Here is a 19,735-nt window from a genome sequence, read left to right on the forward strand (position 1 = left end):
GGCTACGGGGAGAGGAGGAAAGAGAGATTTCCTGATATGTCTCATGGTTTAGAATCAGGGGTGATTGACAGTGCCACTCCCCCTCCAATCTGTGGGTGTGTCTCATGGAATTAGAGCTCATTGCCTTACTTTTCTTGTTATGCCCTGCCCCCGGCCCCACCATGGGGCATGCATACCTGGCCTACAGTTAACATGTTGGATTCTCCTTCTACCTTCCCCGCAAGGAAGATAATTACTCGTGTGGCACCCGGGTCTCCCATTATTGGGTTACGAGGTTAAAAATCCCCGATCCGCTTCAGTACGTTCGGCAGTGAGCACATGATGAAATGTAACGAAGTGCCTCTGCTGTCTCTCGCTCTCTGCCAGCAGTGGGGAGTAATGGAGGCCATCGGAGGGGCTCAAATAAACCTCAGTGGGGACTCCCGCGGCGGGTGGTGCCGTCACTGTCCACATGTTTGATTTATGGCGAACGGGGACCCCAGCTCGGCAGTAAGGAGATGGTGATGGTCTTTTAAAAAGGGGAGAATGATTTGGGGAGGGGATGTTAAATATATTCTAGTTTCCCCACTAGATCTTGAAGGTGCTTCCAAGTTGGTTTCACCATTTTAAAAATTAATTTATTTGCTTATTATTTTTTTGTTAATCTTCACCTGAGGATATTTTTTTCATTGATTTTTAGAGAGGGTGGGGGAGAGGGAGGGTGAGGGAGAGAAAAACGTCAATGTGAGAGAGACACATTGTTTGGTTGCCTCTGGCATGCATCCTGACCAGTGCTGGGGATCGAACCTGCAACCCAGGTATGTGCTCTTGACCAGGAATTGAACCTGAGACCCTTCAGTGCATGGATGACACTCTAACCATTGGACAACACCATCCAGGGCACTGGTTTCACCATTAAAAATTTTTTTTAACCAGGCCTGGGGCCAGGAGGAAGGGGTGATCGAAGAGACTTGAATTGTGACTCTGTGATGTCTTCCTCTCACAGCGTCTGCACTTTCTTGCCTTCTTCCCTGCGCATCAGCCCTCTGTCTGCTGGGCTACCATTTACCCATGCCTTCACTGCTCACCTGTCTCACCCAGGCAGGCTTCCACCTGGAGACACTCCCAAGGGGGCCCTTTCTCTGTCTACCCCCTCGGCCATGACCATCTCCACCACCCCTCCCGTTGCAACATACACATCCTCAGGGTCTTCTCTCTGCCTTGATCAAGTGACAAGTGGATAATCGTATTAATTGGCCCAGACAGAAGCAGTGAGAGGAGAGAGTTAATTTTCCTTTCCCTTGTCTTCACGGCTGACATGGATTCAGCAGTGGCATGTCATCGGAGACCTTGCAGGAGACAGTGAGCGCTAGAAGAACCCGGGGTGGGGGCGAGACTGGCTGGACTGCTGTGGTCCTCCCATACCCAGCCCCTCTCTTCTGTAACATGGCATTGAAGCAGCACCCCCCCACCCCACAGGGTGCTGGGACTAGGTGAGCCGGGGGGTGATGCCAAGGGGTCCTGCACATTTGGGCTTGGAGACGACGGGCCATTTGTCCAAGGGCTCCCACTGTGTGAGTCGCAGAAGTGAGTCTTCACCCAGGTCTTCTGGCTGCAAAGAAAAAATTTTTTTCATAATGTAGATGTATATCAAATCATCACATGGTATACTTTAAATATCTTACCACTTTATTTGCCAATTATACCTCAATAAAGCTGAGGGGGGAAAGAAAAAGAAAAAAAATCTCTGCTAATCAGCCAAGGAAATGAGTTCCTCAGCTCTAAATCAGCGGTTGACACACTTTTTCTCTGAAGGGCCAGGTAATAATTGATTTTGGCGGTGGGGGCCCTCTTGTCTCGGTGGCAGAAGCAGTCACAGACAATATGTAAACGAGTGGGTGTGGCTGTGTGCCAATCAAATCTTATTTACCAAAGCAGGTGACGGCTGGATGTGGCCTGAGGGTCACAGTTTGCCAACCACTGCTCTAAATCAGAGTCCTGGAGAGCTTTGTCATGTTCTAACGGGTGTGTTCATTCTAGAGGCAGAGTGATGATGACAGTGACAAAAGCAGTAATAACAGTATGTCAGGCACTCAGCGGAGCCCTGTTCCAATTATATTACCCCCTTCATCCTCCTGACTTCCCTATGAGGGAGAGATTATGACCCTCTTTCTATAGGCAACAGAACAGAGTCCAAGAGGTGAACGTGCCCAAGGTGTCATAGTTAGTAAGTGGCAGAGCCGATGTTGGGACATAGGTCTGCTGCCAGTCCCACGCGCCCTCCCACACTCCAGTGGGCAGCTGGGTGACCGGGAGACCCTTCTTGTTCAGAAAGAAGGATTTGGCTCTGACTCCAAAGGAGGTCCACGCTCAAGGTCTTGCCTCTAGTTTAACCCCCTACCCGTGCAGATTGGGTTGACCACAATATCTCTGTTCCTGCCGGGGTCCTGCTTCTAGGCGGTAGCTCTGTTTTGCCTCATTGCCAGGGGATCCTGAATTGGTCTCTCCTGGGACTAGTCCCTTCCATCAAGAGGAAGCAGCACAGGCCCTGGGCTGTGTTGTTCAGTGTCTAGGGCAGTGATGGTGAACCTATGACACGCGTGTCAGAGGTGACACGTGAACTCATTTTTTTGGTTGATTTTTCTTTGTTAAATGGCACTTAAATATATAAAATAAATATCAAAAATATAAATCTTTGTTTTACTATGGTTGCAAATATCAAAAAATTTCTATATGTGACACGGCACCAGAGTTAAGTTAGGGTTTTTCAAAATGCTGACACGCCGAGCTCAAAAGGTTCGCATCACTGGTCTAGGGCGTCAGCCCCCACACGGAAGGGTCGTGAGTTTGATTCCTGGTAATGGCTCACATACCTGGGTTGCAGGTTCCGTCTCTGGAGCATGTGGGAAGCAATCTATGTGTCTCTCCCACATCAATGTTTCTCTCTCTCCCTCTCCCCCTCCACCCCACCCTTCTACTTTCTCTAAAAATCAATGGGAGGAAAAAGAGAGTGAGCAGCACAATCCTGTTAATCCCTAGCATCTCATTCCTGTCGTGGCACCTGGGCCCACCTCGTCTACACACTCGCTGGTGCCAGTGGTTCCCCGGACAACAGCATAGACACCACAGCCCCCGGATGAAGAAATAGGAGCTTGGGAAGTTGGTTATCATTGTCTCAGGTTATCAAGAAACTCAGTTTGGCCTTGCAGAATCATGGAGCTATAACCTTTAGAGGCACACGTCATTGAAATGCTTTTAGATCTGATCTATTTGAATTGATATTAAAGCAAATAGAGCTCTTCCCTGCTATGTGCATAATATCATGAGCAGCTTTCATCAAGGACTGGTTGGCACCTTGGCTAAGTCAGTGGGGCTTTAGCTGGCGACGGGCCTATGGCCCCCAAAGAAACTTTGAATAGTCTAAGTTTCTATTTTTTCAGGTATTTTTGGGCCCAAGAGAATCTTCCTGTGGATTTGAAAGCAGCGGCATTATTAGGTTCTCACTCAGGCTGAGCTGGAAGCTTGGGGGCGGCGTGGAACTTCCACTTCATTTGTGGTGTTTCTGAGGATGAGCTCTGCGGCTTGATGGCTGAGCTCAAACCCCAGCTCTACCGCCTGAAATGAAGTTTCAGAGATCCAATTAAATAATACATCTGAAGCACTTAATCTGAGTCCTGCCATGCAGTAGGTGCTCACTAAATGTTAGCTGTTATTATTAACTAGAGGCCTGGTGCACAAAATTTGTGCATGGGGGCAGGGGGGGAGGGTCCCTCAGCCTGGCCTGCACCCTCTCGCAATCCAGGACCACTGGCTCCTAACCACTCACCTGCCTGCCTGCCTGATCACCCCTAACCACCTCTGCCTCAGCCCCCGCCGCTGCAGCTTTGTCTGGAAGGACATAGGGAACAACGTCCAGAAGGTCATTCGGCTGTCTGGTCTAATTAGCATATTATGTTTTTATTATTATAGATAGTATTATGTGCTCCGAGGTCTTTATCTCCAGGGAAACATTTAAGGATAGGGTAGCTCCTCTGTTATCCAAAACTGCTTAGAGGCTCAGAAACGTCAACCGACAGTTTCTTGTGCTCCTTTCCAACTCTAGGACTGCATGTTTGTGTGGTTTTTTCTTTATTTTTTCTATCACCATTTTTCCTCTTTACCCTCTTCCACCCCCATTCCACCACACTGTTGTCCATGAGTAGTTCTCGTTCTCTCTCTCTCTCTCTCTCTCTCTCTCTATCCCTCCATAGGGCTGCATGTTTTAAACAATAAATGGTGCACATGTCTCAGAAGTAGACATATTGTGGGAAGCTAATAGTGTATGTGGTGGGGAGAGAGTAGCAAGGCTTTAGCTCTATAGGAAACTGGGTTCAACTTTAAGGTCCACTAAGTACTAGGGATGGGCTTTAAGTTATCATCAGTTTCCTTATCTTTAAACCTGGGATACAACCTCATAGGGTTGTTGCACTAAATGAAGAAATGGCTCTAAGAGGTGTATTCCCACTTGGGATATGTACAGTAAGGCTGATCACCGCTCCCGTCCTAAGGTGTGGGGTTTTTTTGTTGTTTTTTGTTTGTTTGTTTGTTTGTTTGTTTAATTGGGAGCAGCAGGTGGGATCTTGGCAGCTCAAGTGGGAAAGGGCTGGGCTGGGAGATCCCTGGCCTGATGCTGGGGGTGGAGAGTTGGAGGATGGGAGTGGGGCACTCCTGTTTTTGTCACAGCCTGGCAGGCGATTCTCCCCTCCACCGCCAGAGGGAGCTCTTAAAATTATGAGATGACTCCCCTCCCCACCCCCAGCATCCTTGCATCCTAACTCTGTTCTAATGAGCTTCAAGGTTCCCATTGACTTAAAGCAAATCTCAGGGTCGTACTGTTTTATTTCCTTCATGGAATATGTCACTTTCATACTCCTCCTGTAGACTCTAAGCTCAGAAAACATCCTGTTCACTATACTCCCCAGTTCTTAAAACGCTACCTGGCACAAAGTAGGTATTGTCTGTGTCTCCTATAGCTGCTGTAGAGAAATTACCAAAACTCAGTGGCTCAACACAACCCAGATTTATTATCGTACAGTCCTGGAGCCCAGAAGTCCAAAATCAAGGTTGCAGGAGAGCCGGCTCCTCCTGGAAGCTCTGGGGAAGAGCCTGTTTTCTCGCCTTTTCTAGTTTCTGAAGGCGGCAGCATTTTTTGGCTCTTTCCTCCTTTCCATCCTCAAGGCCAGCAATCGTCCCATCTCTTTCTCTAACGCTGACCCTTCAGCCTCCCTATTTCACTTATCATTACACGGGGCCCACCTGGATAACCTGGGGTGATTGCTCCATCTCAAGATCTGTAATCACATCTGCAAAATGTCTTTTTGTCTGTCAGGTAACAGACTTACAGGTTCCAGGGATTAGGATGTGAACACTTAGGGGCAGAAGGCACTCTACTCAACAAAGTATTTACTGGGTAACTGCATGAACAACAGAAGGAATGAACAGGCTATTACATTGTGGACAAAAGGGGCCACATGCTGACCTGACAAGCTCAGGGAAGGCCTGCATGGCGGTCTTGCAAACTCAGAGACCTAAAGTCACCACAAAGGATGGTCTGAAATTAAACTTTAACTAAAAGCAGTGATGGTGGGCAGTCACCTCCTAGGCCGGTATCTTCACTGACAAGGTCAACCTTTACCTTAACTGAGCCTAGTTGTCTTTTTGCATCTAGAACAACATACCCTTGAAATATCTAGGTAACTGGTAACTTCCCTTTTTCTGGACCCCTTGGGGCACAACATAATGTGCCTGTGCGCCAGGACAGAGACCACAGATTCCTTCATTGTTATCATGTTCATCGTTCCTGCACCCACCTAAGTATGTGTCCATCATTTTACTTTTTATCCAATCCCAGGGGTTTCCCCACTTTGCTTTCTCCCACCTCTCTAGTCTATCACCAATGGATTTCATGTACCCCACCTACATCCCTTCCTTAGATTGCAAATGTATAAATATAGATGTAGCCCGCCATTCTCTGGAGCATAATCTCAATCCATTGAGGTTCTGCTTCCCGGCAATTGTCAACAGTTTGGCTCAAATAAACTCACAAAATTCTCTACAGGTTTGAATGTTGTTATGTTACCAACATCATCTTCCAGGGCTCGGTGGCCCTTCCCTGAGCTTAAACAGGCTGGGTGCCCCTCATGTCCTCTGCCTTCCCCGAGACGCAGGGAGGAGGCATGGACAGCAGAGGCGGGTGGAACTCCCTGGATCTGGAGGACAGTCTGGACTGGAAGCATGCAGTGCAGTTTGTTCCTGTCTGTGGTTCAAATCCCCACTCAGTCACTTATTAACTATTGAGTCATTTATTGCTTCTAAGCCTCAGTGTTCCCGTCTGTGAATGAAGATGAAATGGACTGTCATTTGCTGGGCCCCAGCTATGTCACCTGAATTAAAAACTCCAGTCCTGGCCTTTCCTTGCTGTGTGACCCTGGGCAAATGGCATCACTACTTGATATCCGTAGAGGTGAAATGGGGCTAATGATAACAACTGAGAGGTTACCAGAATGCTGCACTGTCAGGTACGGGTTAAATGAGATAGTATATATATAGGCCTTATTTGGAAATAGTGCCTGTACATGGTAACACTCCACAAAAAGCATATCTATTATTTTTTATTTTCTTCTGATTGTTATTTTTTTAATAAACATGTTTTTATTGATTTTTAAAGAGAGAGAGGAAGGGAGAGGGATAGAGAGATAGAAACATCGGTGAGAGAGAAACATCATCAATCAGCTGGCAATCAAATACCCTGACGGGGAATGGGGAATCAAACCGTTGACCTCAACCGCTGAGCCTCACTGCTGGGCTGATTGTTATTCTTATTTCTTTTCCTCCTGTTCTTTTTCCTCCTCGTCCTTCTCTTTATTGTCACCGTTTTTACCTGGTGTCCCTGTGTTAAATGTTTTTCGATGCTTTTCCCGCGTCTGACTCTGAGTTTTTCATATCAAAGCTCTACATTACATGGATGCTTTATTAATGTCAGTTTCTTCTGTCGAGGCTTCTGTTTGTCTATCTGGCTACCAGGGTGGTTTCAAAGACCAGGGCTCCTGGTTTACCCCCTTCTGTGCGGAGGCACTTGTGCGAGGGCATCGCCAGGGGCCTGCAGGAGGGAGAAGACCCCACCTCCCCTCCAGCACGTTCCCTCTCCAGGCAGCGGGAATGAAAATGTCTAAGAAGACATGTCTGGTGTTCTCCCCCTGGGACAGAAGGCAGCAGTTCTGCCTCCGTGTCTGCACGACTTTGTTATCAGAAAATTAGACTAGAAAAAGAATCTTTTGTTCAGCTATGGAGACATCTTAATAGGCGCTTTGATTGTTAAGCAGAAGTTTCTGTATCAGTTTAATTGCTGTAAATGCTGTTTGCCTTCTCTGTTATGATAAGGCCTCGATTTTCATAGATTCCCACCCCCCCCTTTCCCTTTAACCGGTTTCCCTTTGCTTTAAGGCTTGCATTGGCAAGTGTAATGAAATCGAAACGCAGAAAGTAAAGGGAGAGTCTCAGAGTTCAGCTCTTCACACCCCGTGTGATGCTGTGAGCAGGTTATTATAGCCTGAGAAGAATGCTGCTGCAGCTCGTAATGTAATGGACAGAGTTCACCCTTCAACCAGATATTGGGGGAATGAAACCAAACGACTAAACTTAATTACTTCTGCTTTTTCGAGACGGCGCTGTAATTGAGAATAACAGGATAATTAGGCTCCGAGTGGAACAGTGAGATGTGCTTATAATACAAGAGGACTTGCTGTCTGCTGACTTGAGCCTCAGGAACACCATCCGGGTCATTTGGGGGCTGAGGGGGTAGAGAGATGCCTGGAGAAGTAAAAACATCTGGATCTGAGATTCTCATCCTTGGCGCCATTGACTTTGGGGGTGGTTAGTTCTGTGCTGTGGGGGGCTGTCCTATGCACTGTAGGATGTTGAGCAGCATCCCTGGCCTCTACCTGTTAGATACCAGTAGCATCCTCCCCACCCTAGCCTGACAACCAAACATGCCTCCATTCATTGCCCCATGTTCCCGGGGGCCATCAGTGCCCCTGGCTGAGAACACTGGTGTAGGGCTTTCGCAGGACTTGTGAACAATTGCAGTTACGGCTTGAGGATCTGCTAGTGCCTGGCTGTGTGACCTTCAGCAAGTCCCTGCACCTCTCTGAGCTCCTGTGTCTTCCTTTGTACAGCGGGAATAATGAGAACCCTGAGTGCAACAAGGCACAGCTTCCAGGTAGAAACTTCAACGGGTAACACATATTGAGTGATCAATAAACTCAGGGTTTATATTATAATAATCTTAGATTCAGCAAACATGTTTTAAGCACTTATTTTGACCCCACCCCTATGCTCTGAGGCAGTGAGGCAGAGACAAAGATGTGGTCTCTGTGCTTGCTGGAGAGGCAAATATATGCAGACTTGTGGGTACGACCTTATGCTTCGCCCTGCAGGCATTGCTTGTCAATCTCCCAGGTCTTTCCTAGCCAGCCTCAGAATCCCCTCAACACACCTTTCCCACAGCCCTACTGATGCTCCAGGAGATGGAGCTCCCCTGTGGCACTCTGTTCTGTGGATTCCCCACAAGGCGGCGGTGTATCTGAGCTGACCCTCCTCTCCAGCACAGCTTCACCCCTTCGCCCATCCCTGGCTCCAGAGAAAACATTTTAAGGAATTAGCAGGTAGAATCCTTCCTTTTCAAATCTCACTTCAGCCCCCAAAGGAGATGGCAATGGGAAGAAAGCACGCGTGTGTGTTCTCTCTCTCTCTCTCTCTCTCTCTCTCTCTCTCTCTCTCTCTCTTTCTCTCAAATGTTTTTCTTTTTTGTCTTTTTTGTTTGCCTGTTTGTTTCTCAGAAACTAAACAAGCAGTAAAATGGGCTTACAAAAGGGGTGACATTTAGTTTTTAGTTAAACTAGAGGGATTCCACTGGCAGTGATTCTGAGTGAGTGATCTATCAGCTGCGTCCCTCTTGTGTTTTCTCTGCCCTTTGGGGCTTGGAGAATCATTAGCTCTCTGAGAAAGGGTCCCAGGGCAGAACTGGGGTTTCTGGAAACAGCTTTCAGATGGCTGCCGCCAGTGTCATGAGACCGAAGAGAGGGTTTGAATGGGCTGGGGGTTAAATGCTCCCTGATCGGTTCAGACAAGCCCGGCTCCCCCGTGAGCACACAACTCCATTACAATTGCTGTGAAAAATGAGGCGTGCATTTGCAGCTCGGAAAACAGGGAGCTGGCCCCATCCATCCGGCCTGAGAAATGAGAGCTGGCGTGCGGGTCAGCCTCTGGCTTCTCCTCGCCCTGGCTGGTGGAGCTTTCACAGGCAGCACTAGTTCATTTCTGCTGTTGTTTCACACCTCTCAGCGCCTTCAAGGTCTGTGAGGAGCCGGGAAGTGGAGGGAAGGTGGGGGCTGGGGCTCAGTCTGCAGAAAAAGTCCCAGAACTCAGTCAGTGGAGGTCACTGGGATTTAGTCTAAGATAAAAAAGAAAAGACCAGATGGGGACAGGAATCCAGTCTAAAGTCTGTGTGATGTATTGTTTCCCCCTCATTCCCATCCATCTATCCACCCACCTAGCAATTCATTCACCCATCTACCCATTTGTCCATCTATCCAGTCATCTGTCTGTCCACCTACCTATCCAGCAATTCATCCACCCACCTATCCAAACATCCATCCATCCATCCATCCATCCATCCATCCATCCATCCACCCACCCACCCATTCACTCACTTACCTACCTACCACTTCATTTACCTATCCATCCATCCACCCATCCACTCACTCACCTAGCACTTAATCCACCTACCTACCCATCTGCCCATCTTGCCTATCATCTGTCCAGCCACCCACCTCTCCAACCATTCATCCATCTATCTGTCCATTCACCCACCCACCCACCTACCAATCCATCTACCTATCCACCCATCCACATACCCACTCACCCACCTAGCATTTTATCATCTATCCATCTATCCACTCATCTGTTCATCCATCCACTTATTCAACCATTCACCTACCCACATGTTAATCCATCCATCCATCCATCCACCCACCCACACACCCACGAACCAGTCCATCGACCTACCCATCTAGCCATCCATCCACCTGTTCATCAATCAGTCCATCACTTTATTCTAGAATGAGTTTAGATGGTTCATGGTTGGACATATTTTAAATAGTTACCTACAATATATAGAAAGTGATACTAGTTTTCCATATAGACTTTGATTTTAAAATAAATGTATTTAAACAAACAAAAAGAGTCAACTTAAAATAGGAAACAAATAATTCTGTGGGTTGTACAGGGTCGTGACCAAAATTAGGAGGGTGATACTTGTGTGACTGGCATTTGGAATCTACCGCTTTAGAACTTTGTCTGCAAGGGCACATGCCTAGAGCCCTCAAGCCTGGCTTCACAGTGATTGTGCTGCTTCCGAGGTGTATGACCTTGAGCAACTGACTTCCTCTCTCCAGGCTTCAGCTGCCTCACCGTCCAGGTGGGGATGCTAACAACCCCCGTCTTTGGGATTGTCTCACGACGTACTGAACTGAGGCACATATGGGCACACACCCAGCACACACTAAGCAGTCTGTAAATGGAAGTGATGCTTAATCTTATTGTTTGCACACTGGCTTCCTTCAAGGCACTCTCTGGCTGCCCTGCCCGGGGACCTTGCATGGTTAAGATAAACAAGCTAAACCAGCGTTCTGCTTGGCTTTGGTTTGACAAGTGATGTGGTCATTGTCCTTCCTGAGGGCGGTGAGCCTCCCTCGTACTGGGTTTGGCTGGAGCCCACACCAGCCTCTAATCCTCTGTGTAATGGGCCCACGCCAGCCTCCGGCCCTCTGTGTAACCGGCTCTCCTCCTCTCTTCTCTCCCCACAGACACACTGTCAGTACCGCGCTGGTCCCCGCAGATCTCTCGCAGAGACCTTAGCAACTCCATCAAGCACAGGTAGGCTGGATTCCTACCTCCCGGCATGGTGAGGGCTGGGCACTGTGACCCCCGTGGTGGGGAGAGGCTGGGCAGCTGTGTCACTCCAGCTGCTATGTCACCATGCTGCTCTCTCATGGGCCAGGCTAAACCTCAGCGTGACAGCCGGAGACTGAGATGTCTGCGTCTTACTAACCTGGCCCTTGTGAAATTAGCACATACTGGTTAAAAGCCAGGGCTTTGGAGTTTGAGTGACCTGTGTTCCAATCCCAGATAGTAAAGCAGCAGTTCTCAACCTGTGGGTCGCGACCCCTTTGGCGGTCGAACAACCCTTTCACAGGGGTCACCTAAGACCATTGGAAAACACATATATAATTACATATTGTTTTTGTGATTAATCACTATGCTTTAATTATGTTCAATGTGTAACAATGAAAATACATCCTGCATATCAGATATTTACATTACGATTCATAACAGTAGCAAAGTTACAGTTATAAGGTAGCAACGAAAATAATTTTATGGTTGGGGGTCACCACAACATGAGGAACTGTATTAAAGGGTCGCGGCATTAGGAAGGTTGAGAACCACTGTAGTAAAGCTTTTCAGCCTTGAGGAAATCACTTAACCTCTCTGAGGCTCAATTTTCTCATCAGATAATTCTGCCTACCCACAGGGTGGGCGTGAGGATTAAATGAGATAATATATTAAAGTGCTAAGCAAAGTCCCTGGCATATAATAACCACTTAATAACTGGTATCCTTGTCAAAACGAATGCTTTACATCCTAGTTTTGGGTCAGAAGACACAGGAATGGATGGTCACTTCTTCTGAGGTGTCAGTCAGTGCAGAGCTGCTGCCATGCTGGGTACATGGGGCCACCTCTCCAGGGACACACCTGCCCTTTCAGGAGGGAGATTTGTAACTACTAGTCGTCCCTCATAAAAAGTTCTTTACTTTCCACAGTTTAGCTCATTATCCTCACGGTCTCCTCACAAACACAGTGGGGTAAATGGCAAAAGTATGATCATGTCCATTTGAGAGATTGGAAAGCTGAGGCCCTGGACGATTCAGTGATGGATCTACAAGCTAGCTGACCTCAGCACTTTGTGTTCTTTGAACATGCTGCTGAGAGGTTTCTTTGCACCAAGGCCTCCATGAATGGGCTGAGGGACTGGTTCACTCATTCATGGATTCTTTCCACTCGTATTTGTAGAGAATTTCTGTGCCTTAGCTGCAGCACTGAGAGAGATGTAGACCCGCGTCCTTAAGAATCTCATGGTCTAGTGGAGGGTTAGACAGCAAACAGACCAGGACAGTAGGGAGAGATTAGGGCTATGGGTGTGGAGGGCAGTACGCTGTCCTGGAAAGGCATCTCATCAACAGTTCTTGAAAGAAATATGTTGACAGGACACTTGTGAAGTCTCAAATGAGAAAGTGGTGGAGGAAGCAGTGAGAAACATGTGATAGACACATCAATGGTCAGGCAGCGAGATGCAGAGAGAGAGGCATCAAAGAGGCTGCTTTTTGTTTTTCCTCTGCGCTGCCCCTGGCTCAGCTCACCCCTGGACTGGCCTCACCCCTGGCTAAGCAACACCCCCTGACTCAGTTCTTGCCCCTGGGTTGACCTCACCCCTGGCTAAGCAACACCCCCTAACTCAGTTCTTGCCCCTGGATTGACCTCACCCCTGGCTAAGGAACACCCCTGACTCAGTTCTTGCCACTGGATTGACCTCACCCCTGTCTAAGCAACACCCCCTAACTTGGTTCTCCCCCCTGGATTGACCTCACCCCTGGCTAAGGAACACCCCTGACTCAGTTCTTGCCACTGGATTGACCTCACCCCTGCTAAGCAACACCCCCTAACTTGGTTCTCCCCCCTGGATTGACCTCACCCCTGGCTAAGGAACACCCCTGACTCAGTTCTCCCCCCTGGATTGACCTCACCCCTGGATAAGCAACACCCCGACTCAGTTCTTGCCCCTGTATTGACCTCACCCCTGGCTAAGCAACACCCCGACTCAGTTCTCCCCTCTGGATTGGCCTCACCGCTGGCTAAGCAACATCCCCTGACCCAGTTCTCACCCCTGGATTAACCTCACCCCTGGCTAAGCAACACCCCGACTCAGTTCTCCCCTCTGGATTGGCCTCACCGCTGGCTAAGCAACATCCCCTGACCCAGTTCTCACCCCTGGATTAACCTCACCCCTGGCTAAGCAACACCCCGACTCAGTTCTTGCCCCTGGATTGGCCATGTTCTTGGCTCTGTTCCACTCCCTGGCTCAGCGCCTGCTGTCTCTTGGAGAAGAAAGTACCCTGGCCCCCATGGGCTGGAAATGGAGGAATGCACCTCCATCCCTGCTGGTTCATCGCTGTATGTCAGAGGCCTCCAAGCTGCCTTGGTTGCAGCAAGTGGTGGTGGTTGGGGAGGGAGAGGAGCTGATGTTCTGAAAGGCTTTCTTTTTAGGGGCTTCTCCTACAGTTTGTGGTCTCAGCTTGTTGGGGCGTGGTCCCCTCTGGAAGCTTCCCAAGTGATGTGGCGAGCAGTGATGGGGAATGGCTTAGCTGGACTTCCCGGAGGCCTCGTCTTGCTTTGGAGGCTCCAAGGACAGTTCCAGCCCCTTCCATAACTCTGCCCTAGAACTGAACTTGGCACATAGTAGGACATCAGGCAATATTTGTTGAATGACTGATTGACTGTTTAGAAATGGTCAGGTAATACAATCACAACCCAATTAATTGAGGGCTCGCTATCTGTCAGGTGCTGTGTGAAAGCCCTGACATTTTTCATGACTGTGTTTAAGTTTACCAGACCTGAGGCCCTGAACCTAACTGTCCCCTATACCTGGGCTCCTGAGCATTAAAGAGAAAAAACCAACATGATATAGAAAAATGTTAGTTACATGCAAACAAGTGGTTAGAATAAGATGGAACTTGGAGACATTGTAGAAAATAGGTCTACCTTTCCTCTACCGCCAATATTCCACCTTTGTGTGGAAATTACCTAAAAATCGGTACAGCGGTCTGGTAGATGACCTATGAGGTAGATACTGTTATTATCCCACTTTACAGATGAGGAAACTGAGGCTCCAAGGGTTTAAGCAAGTTGATTAAGTCACATCTTGGAAGAAGCAGGACTGGAATCAAGTGCCAGCCTGGAGGTCTTACCTTTAAGGGGTTCATCCTGATAGAGACAGGTCAGTCACCATCACCCTAACCTTGACCATGTTCTGTCTCTTTTCCACAGGTTTTCCACCAAGTACTGGATGTCTCAGACGTGCACAGTTTGTGGGAAAGGGATGCTTTTTGGCCTCAAGTGTAAAAATTGCAAGTAAGTGGCTGTACCTGGAAGCGTCTTCTCATGGTGCCTGGTGTCAGCTAGCGCTTCATTGGGCCCTGAAATGGCTGATGGGAGTTTGGTTTCTTGACTTCCAGTTGAGTTGCTTGTTCTGTTTTTCGGAAATTGATGTTAAATGATCCTGTATATTTGGGGAAGAGCTCAAGGGGAGCAGTTCTGAAAGAGAGCCCAAGCTGATGGGCGGTGCTAGAAATGAACGCATAGTGCTGTCTGCTGAGGCACAGAGCACCTTGCATCTTCATAGCATCGAAGATAAGGGTTGGCAAACTTTTTCCAGAACTGATCAGATAGTAAATATACTAGGCTTTGCGTCTAGGCCATAGTGTCTCTGTTTCAACTATTTGGCTCTGCCATGTAGCTCAAAAGCAGCCAGAGACAATACCCAAATGAGCATGACACATTTATATATTTCCATAGAACCTTATTTGCATAAATATTCTGCCAGCTGGCTTGGGCCCCCTTGGCTGTAGTTTGCCAATCCCCGAGTTAGACTTTGTGAAATCTTTTTCTTCTTTATTGTTTCTCCTCTGAGCGGGGGGTGTGATGATTCTCCCCATTTTGCAGATGTGAAAACTGAGTCTTGGCAAGGATAAATCTCCTGCCTGAAGTCACACAGCCAGGAAGTGGCAGTCAGGACTTAAACCCTGGCACCTAACTTTTTTGTGGCATCATGTTGGTCCCCAGTTCTCCCCCCACCCCACGTCCACACATACGTTCCAGGTCATGGCTGGCCAAAGGTGGGGAGACTGTAGAAAAACTATGGTGGCCAATGTGGGCTCTTGAGTCAGACTAAGATGGGCTTACATTCCAGCTCCCTTACTTTCTAGCGATGTAATCTTGGGCAAGTCGCCTCACATTTCTGTTCCTAGTGTTCTCATCTACATGACAGGAGTAGTCATCATACCTGCCTAATGTGGCAATGAGCATTCAAGAAACCAGCACTGAAGACACAGCCTGGTGCGGGGGCAGGCTCAGACTTCTGTCCTCTGTCACAGGTCACACATGCCTCTCTGCCTGGCCTCCCTCTCTCCTGTAAACGTGTATCAAGTACCCACTCTGGTCCAGTGACTGTAAAATAGTCAATAATGTTCAGCTATAGCAAAGAGTTACAGATGAATGTACGTCTGACTGCTGCTGGGAGCCACTTAGATTAAAAGATGGCAGGCATAGCTCAGTGGTTGAGTGTGGACCTATGAATAAGGAGGTCATGGTTCAATTCCCTGTCGGGGCACATGCCCGGGTTGCAGGCTCCATCCCCAGTAGGGGGTGTGCAGGAGGCAGCCGATCAATGATTCTCTCTCATCATTGATGTTTCTATCTCTCTCCCTCTCCCTTCCTCTCTGAAATCAGAAAGACTGTGTGTGTGTGTGTGTGTGTTTAAATTAAAATAAAAAAAGATGTCAGGAAACCTTCTTCCTCTGTAGCCTTGTCTGTCCCACACTCTCATTGGGGCTCCTGCAGGCCCCCACCCCCCAGCCCTGCCCGGTGATGGAGGTGGGCTGGCACAGGGGCGAGGGCTCCCTCTTCCCGCCAGCCTGCAGGTCTCACCTGAGTGACGAAGGGAAGGCTCCCTTCCCCTGTGGGAGAGATTAGGTAGTTCCAGCCCCTAAGGAGCCTGCAGCTCCGTGGACACAGGGAAGACAGACAGGACAGTAATTACCAAGCATTTGTGTTGGGAGGTCCCCTGCCCACCTTGGTCCTCCACAGACCCAGGCTCTCAGGTGAGCCCCGAAGATGGCGGCCCCTGGTCTTTCCCAAGAGGCACAAGGCCAGGCCTGGGGTCCAACCGGAAAGCTGTCTGATTTCCCCCGAACACCAGCTGCTCCCGGGCTGTGCGCAGTCACACCGTGTTCTGTGGGGGACAAGGCAGCTTTCACAGCCTCACAGCTGTGGCTTGGAGGCTTTGAAGGCAGGTAATTAGGTGACAGGGACACAGCCAGGAGTCGGCCAGGCTGAGGCTTCCTGAGCCGTTTAATTTTCGGCACTGGATGCAGAACTCAGAGGCGTCCTGTGCTTCTGTCCTCTGTTCTGGAAGTAATGAGCAAAGGCTTGGAGCCTGCCAAGGTTTGCGGGGGGTGGGACTGGGGGAAGTATGAGGATCTGGGGGAGGCTGGCTGCTAGAAGCACAGACTTTGGAAGCAGCCAGGACCGAGTTTGAGTCCCAGCTCCATCGCCCAACTCCCTGTGTGAGCCTGAGCAAGACACTTGCCGTCTGGGGGCTTCGTTTCCTTAGCTGTAAAGTGGGCGCACTAGGAGCACCCGCCACAGGACTGGTGGAAGGAGCCGGTGACATGTCCTTGCCCCCAGGTTACAAGGTTCTATTACAGAACTTTCTCCTCACTCACCTTGTGTAAAAGTGACTCCTGGTGTGAACACGGCAGAATTCAAGCCACGCCATGCTCCACTGTGCCATGGGCACCAGTTTGCTGAGCCCTTAGAAAACCTGCCACAGTGGGAAGCAGACATGTCGCTGCTGCGGGGCCCGGCACGCTCGGGAATTCTGACGTGTCCCTGCGTAACTGCAGCAGGGTGAGCGTGCCTCCAGGTTGGAGCGGTGAGCCCGCACCACAGGTCTCGCCAGTTAAATTTGAATGTATTCTTCTGTGAATAAAACCCTACCGCTTTTACATTAAGAACAGCGAGGATGGACTGTCATTGGTATTTGTTTTCAAAGGTAGCGACATTTTGGTCACACTTATGGGCAAGGTAGAAGGGTTGGATGAGGGATAGAGACAGGTAGCACACAGACCCCACTGTCCAGGAGTTTAGGGGAGATACAGCTGTTGAGAAATGAATTTCAGTGAAACAGACGTGCACGATAAAGACAGGACGGGGAATTTCAGAGAGGTGGCACCAAGACTGGGGGGGGGGGCAGCTTCTTAGAAAAAATGGGCAGAACCATTTGTTCATTTACTCATGAGATCTTTATTATTTTTTAAATCTGAGATAATAAGGTAACATGCTCAGCCTAGTACTTGGCCCATGATAAGACCTTAATAAACAAAAGTGAATACATTAGTTTTGGGGTACCCCTCCACCCAGGAAGCCAGGAGACTCCGGAGTGTCTCACCCCCTTCCCTCCTGCTCCTGTGTCACGCCCACTTCCTCCGGAATTATCATCAGCTGTCTTGTTGGCGTTCTGAATAGAGAGATTAATGAACTAATAGGAAATTATGCTCAGAAAGCAATTTGCAGTTATCTAAATCGAGGCGTTTTCATCAAATAGGTTCATGAGCGCAGAGTGGAGTTCCATTCTAAGTGGTCGGATGTCAGCACAATCCGAGTATTGTCTGATAACTGTGGGTTCAGCTGGCTGGGGTTTGCCTTTGCAAGAAGGTGCGGATGGCGTCCCCAGCCCTCCATCATGTTATCTGCCTCTTTCCTCTGTGCGCAGCTGAGGCCTGGGACCTCTCCCCCATCTGCATCTCAGGGCGGTATTTGGGTGGCTGCACTCTAGAAAGCAAGAGTTGGAAGCAAGGTGCTTTTTTTCTTTTTTCTTTTCTGCATGTGCTGGAGTGTGGGAGGGAGGGGGTGTCTCCTAAAACCTCCGTAACTCACTTGTAGGAATACCCTTCTCAGGATCTGCCTCTAGGGAGCCTAACTCGGTAAGACAGCACCAGAGTCCAGAGTCGGCAGCCAGAGAGAGCTGGGTTCAGGTTCTGGCTCTGCCGCCTCCCAGCTGGGCGACTCTGGAAAAGTTTCTAAACCTCTCTGATGGAAAACGAGGCTCATGCATACATTCATTCAAGGTGATAAGACATGTACTGGTAGAAACCCAGGCACATTAATGACTTGGGGATTCCTTCAAATCAGAATCTTTAAATAAGTTGTTCAGCATTTTCTTCATTGCAGAAATGGATTTTCTATTAACGTAGAGTATAAACAACAAGAGCCATTATCACCTTTGTGGGTTGAAGCAAGGTCAATGGTCTGGAAAATCTAGCTTATTTCCTACTTCTCCGTAGTTCTTGTTCTCTGTTTTTCTTTGGGGATTTTCTGATCCAGCCACCGTAGGAGACAAATGGAAGGGTTTATATCCGTGTTTCTCAATTGGGCACTGTTGCCATTTGGGGCCAGGTAATTCTTTGTCTAGGGATCTCTTGTGGATGTTTCAAAGAATTGCTGGCCTTCACCCACTAGATGCCAGTAGCCCCCCAACTCTACCCTCAGTTGTGACAACCAAAAATGTCTCCAGACATTGCTAATGTTCCTGGGGTGGGGGAGGAAGGCAGCAAAATTGCCCTTGGTGGGCAAGCACTGGTTATATAGTAAATCACTCATTCCCGACCCCTGGGACTGTGGTATGCATTGTTCCATTTCAGAGTGCTAGCATTATAGTGCTATTTCTTTCTTTTTATTTTCTTTTTTTTAAAGATCTTGTGCTTTTTACAAACATATATATCTTTATAGATTTCAGAGAGGAAGGGAGAGAGAAAGAGAGAGAGAAATATCAATGATGAGAGAGAATCATTGATCAGCTGACTCCTGCACGCCCCCACCGGGGATCAAGCCCGCAACCCGGGCATGTGTGCTGACCAGGAATCAAACTGTGACCTCCTGGTTTATAGGTCAACACTCAACCACTGAGCAACACTGGCCAGGCTACAGTGCTATTTCTAAAATAATCAACCGGTTATATAGCGATCAAACATCCTGGTTTGTCTGGGTTGAGCACTGCAAGTCCCATGTCCCAGGTTGGCTGGAGGCAGGTCCATGCTAATGGAAACATCTCATGTTCCCACTAAGGTCACTGCCCACTTCATAAGCATCTCCCTAGCAAGGTAGAGAGTGGCATTTGGAACCCGAGTTAACCAGCGCTGGATTTTCCATTTGTCCCAGTGGGGTTTTAATGCCCTTTCCACAACCCTCCTCTCCTCCTGCCTGCAGTAGCCTGGCTGGACAGGCTCTCGTTTCTCTTCCTGCAAGCTGTCACTTTTACTAATTTTTGTTTAAATCAGCCATGTAGTCCTTTATCCAGTTTTGCTCTGTTAATGGACCTTTTCACTTGGATTTCATGTGTTCGTTGGTTCCCTTCATGCCCTGTATATCCCCTTAGCCTGTGTTCTTGCTTCAGATACAATGTTTTGTCTGTGATGAGGAGATAAAAGTGTGAAGTAGGCCATGGTTGGTTAGAGCCGTTGGGTGCACTAATTTTCTCAGATGTTGAAAAGCTGGGGCGATGATGAGCACCGATGTTGCAGCTGCTGCGAATTTCCTGGAAGCTTCAGGTACTTGTACAACAGGCAGGACATTGGCAGGATATAATTATGAGCGTGTGTTTCAGAGATCACCAGCTTGAAGCCTGAACTTACTTTTCCATTAATAGAAACACTTCAGTTTTTGCCATAATCAGAGTGGGAATTAATGGTCCCTTATATGCATTTTTACCTATTATAAGCAAAAATGTGGGTCTAATTACAGTTGTGTGACGGATGATTATAACTTT

The 19,735-nt window shown here is 48.4% G+C and overlaps 1 protein-coding gene across 4 annotated transcripts in view; it reads left to right on the forward strand.

Moving 5' to 3' along the window:
• The window catches only part of KSR2 (kinase suppressor of ras 2), a 265,061-nt gene that overhangs the window by 177,820 nt on the left and 67,506 nt on the right, over positions 1–19,735 (forward strand). For all 4 annotated transcript variants that reach the window (XM_005863784.2, XM_005863785.2, XM_014537695.1 and 1 more), the window contains 2 exons: positions 10,884–10,953; positions 14,179–14,262. In XM_005863784.2, coding sequence (XP_005863846.1) covers positions 10,884–10,953; positions 14,179–14,262 — 154 coding nt within the window. The remainder of the gene's footprint in view (positions 1–10,883; positions 10,954–14,178; positions 14,263–19,735) is intronic.

Source organism: Myotis brandtii, unplaced genomic scaffold (genome assembly GCF_000412655.1).
Source record: "Myotis brandtii unplaced genomic scaffold, ASM41265v1 scaffold181, whole genome shotgun sequence".
Lineage (NCBI taxonomy): Eukaryota > Metazoa > Chordata > Mammalia > Chiroptera > Vespertilionidae > Myotis > Myotis brandtii.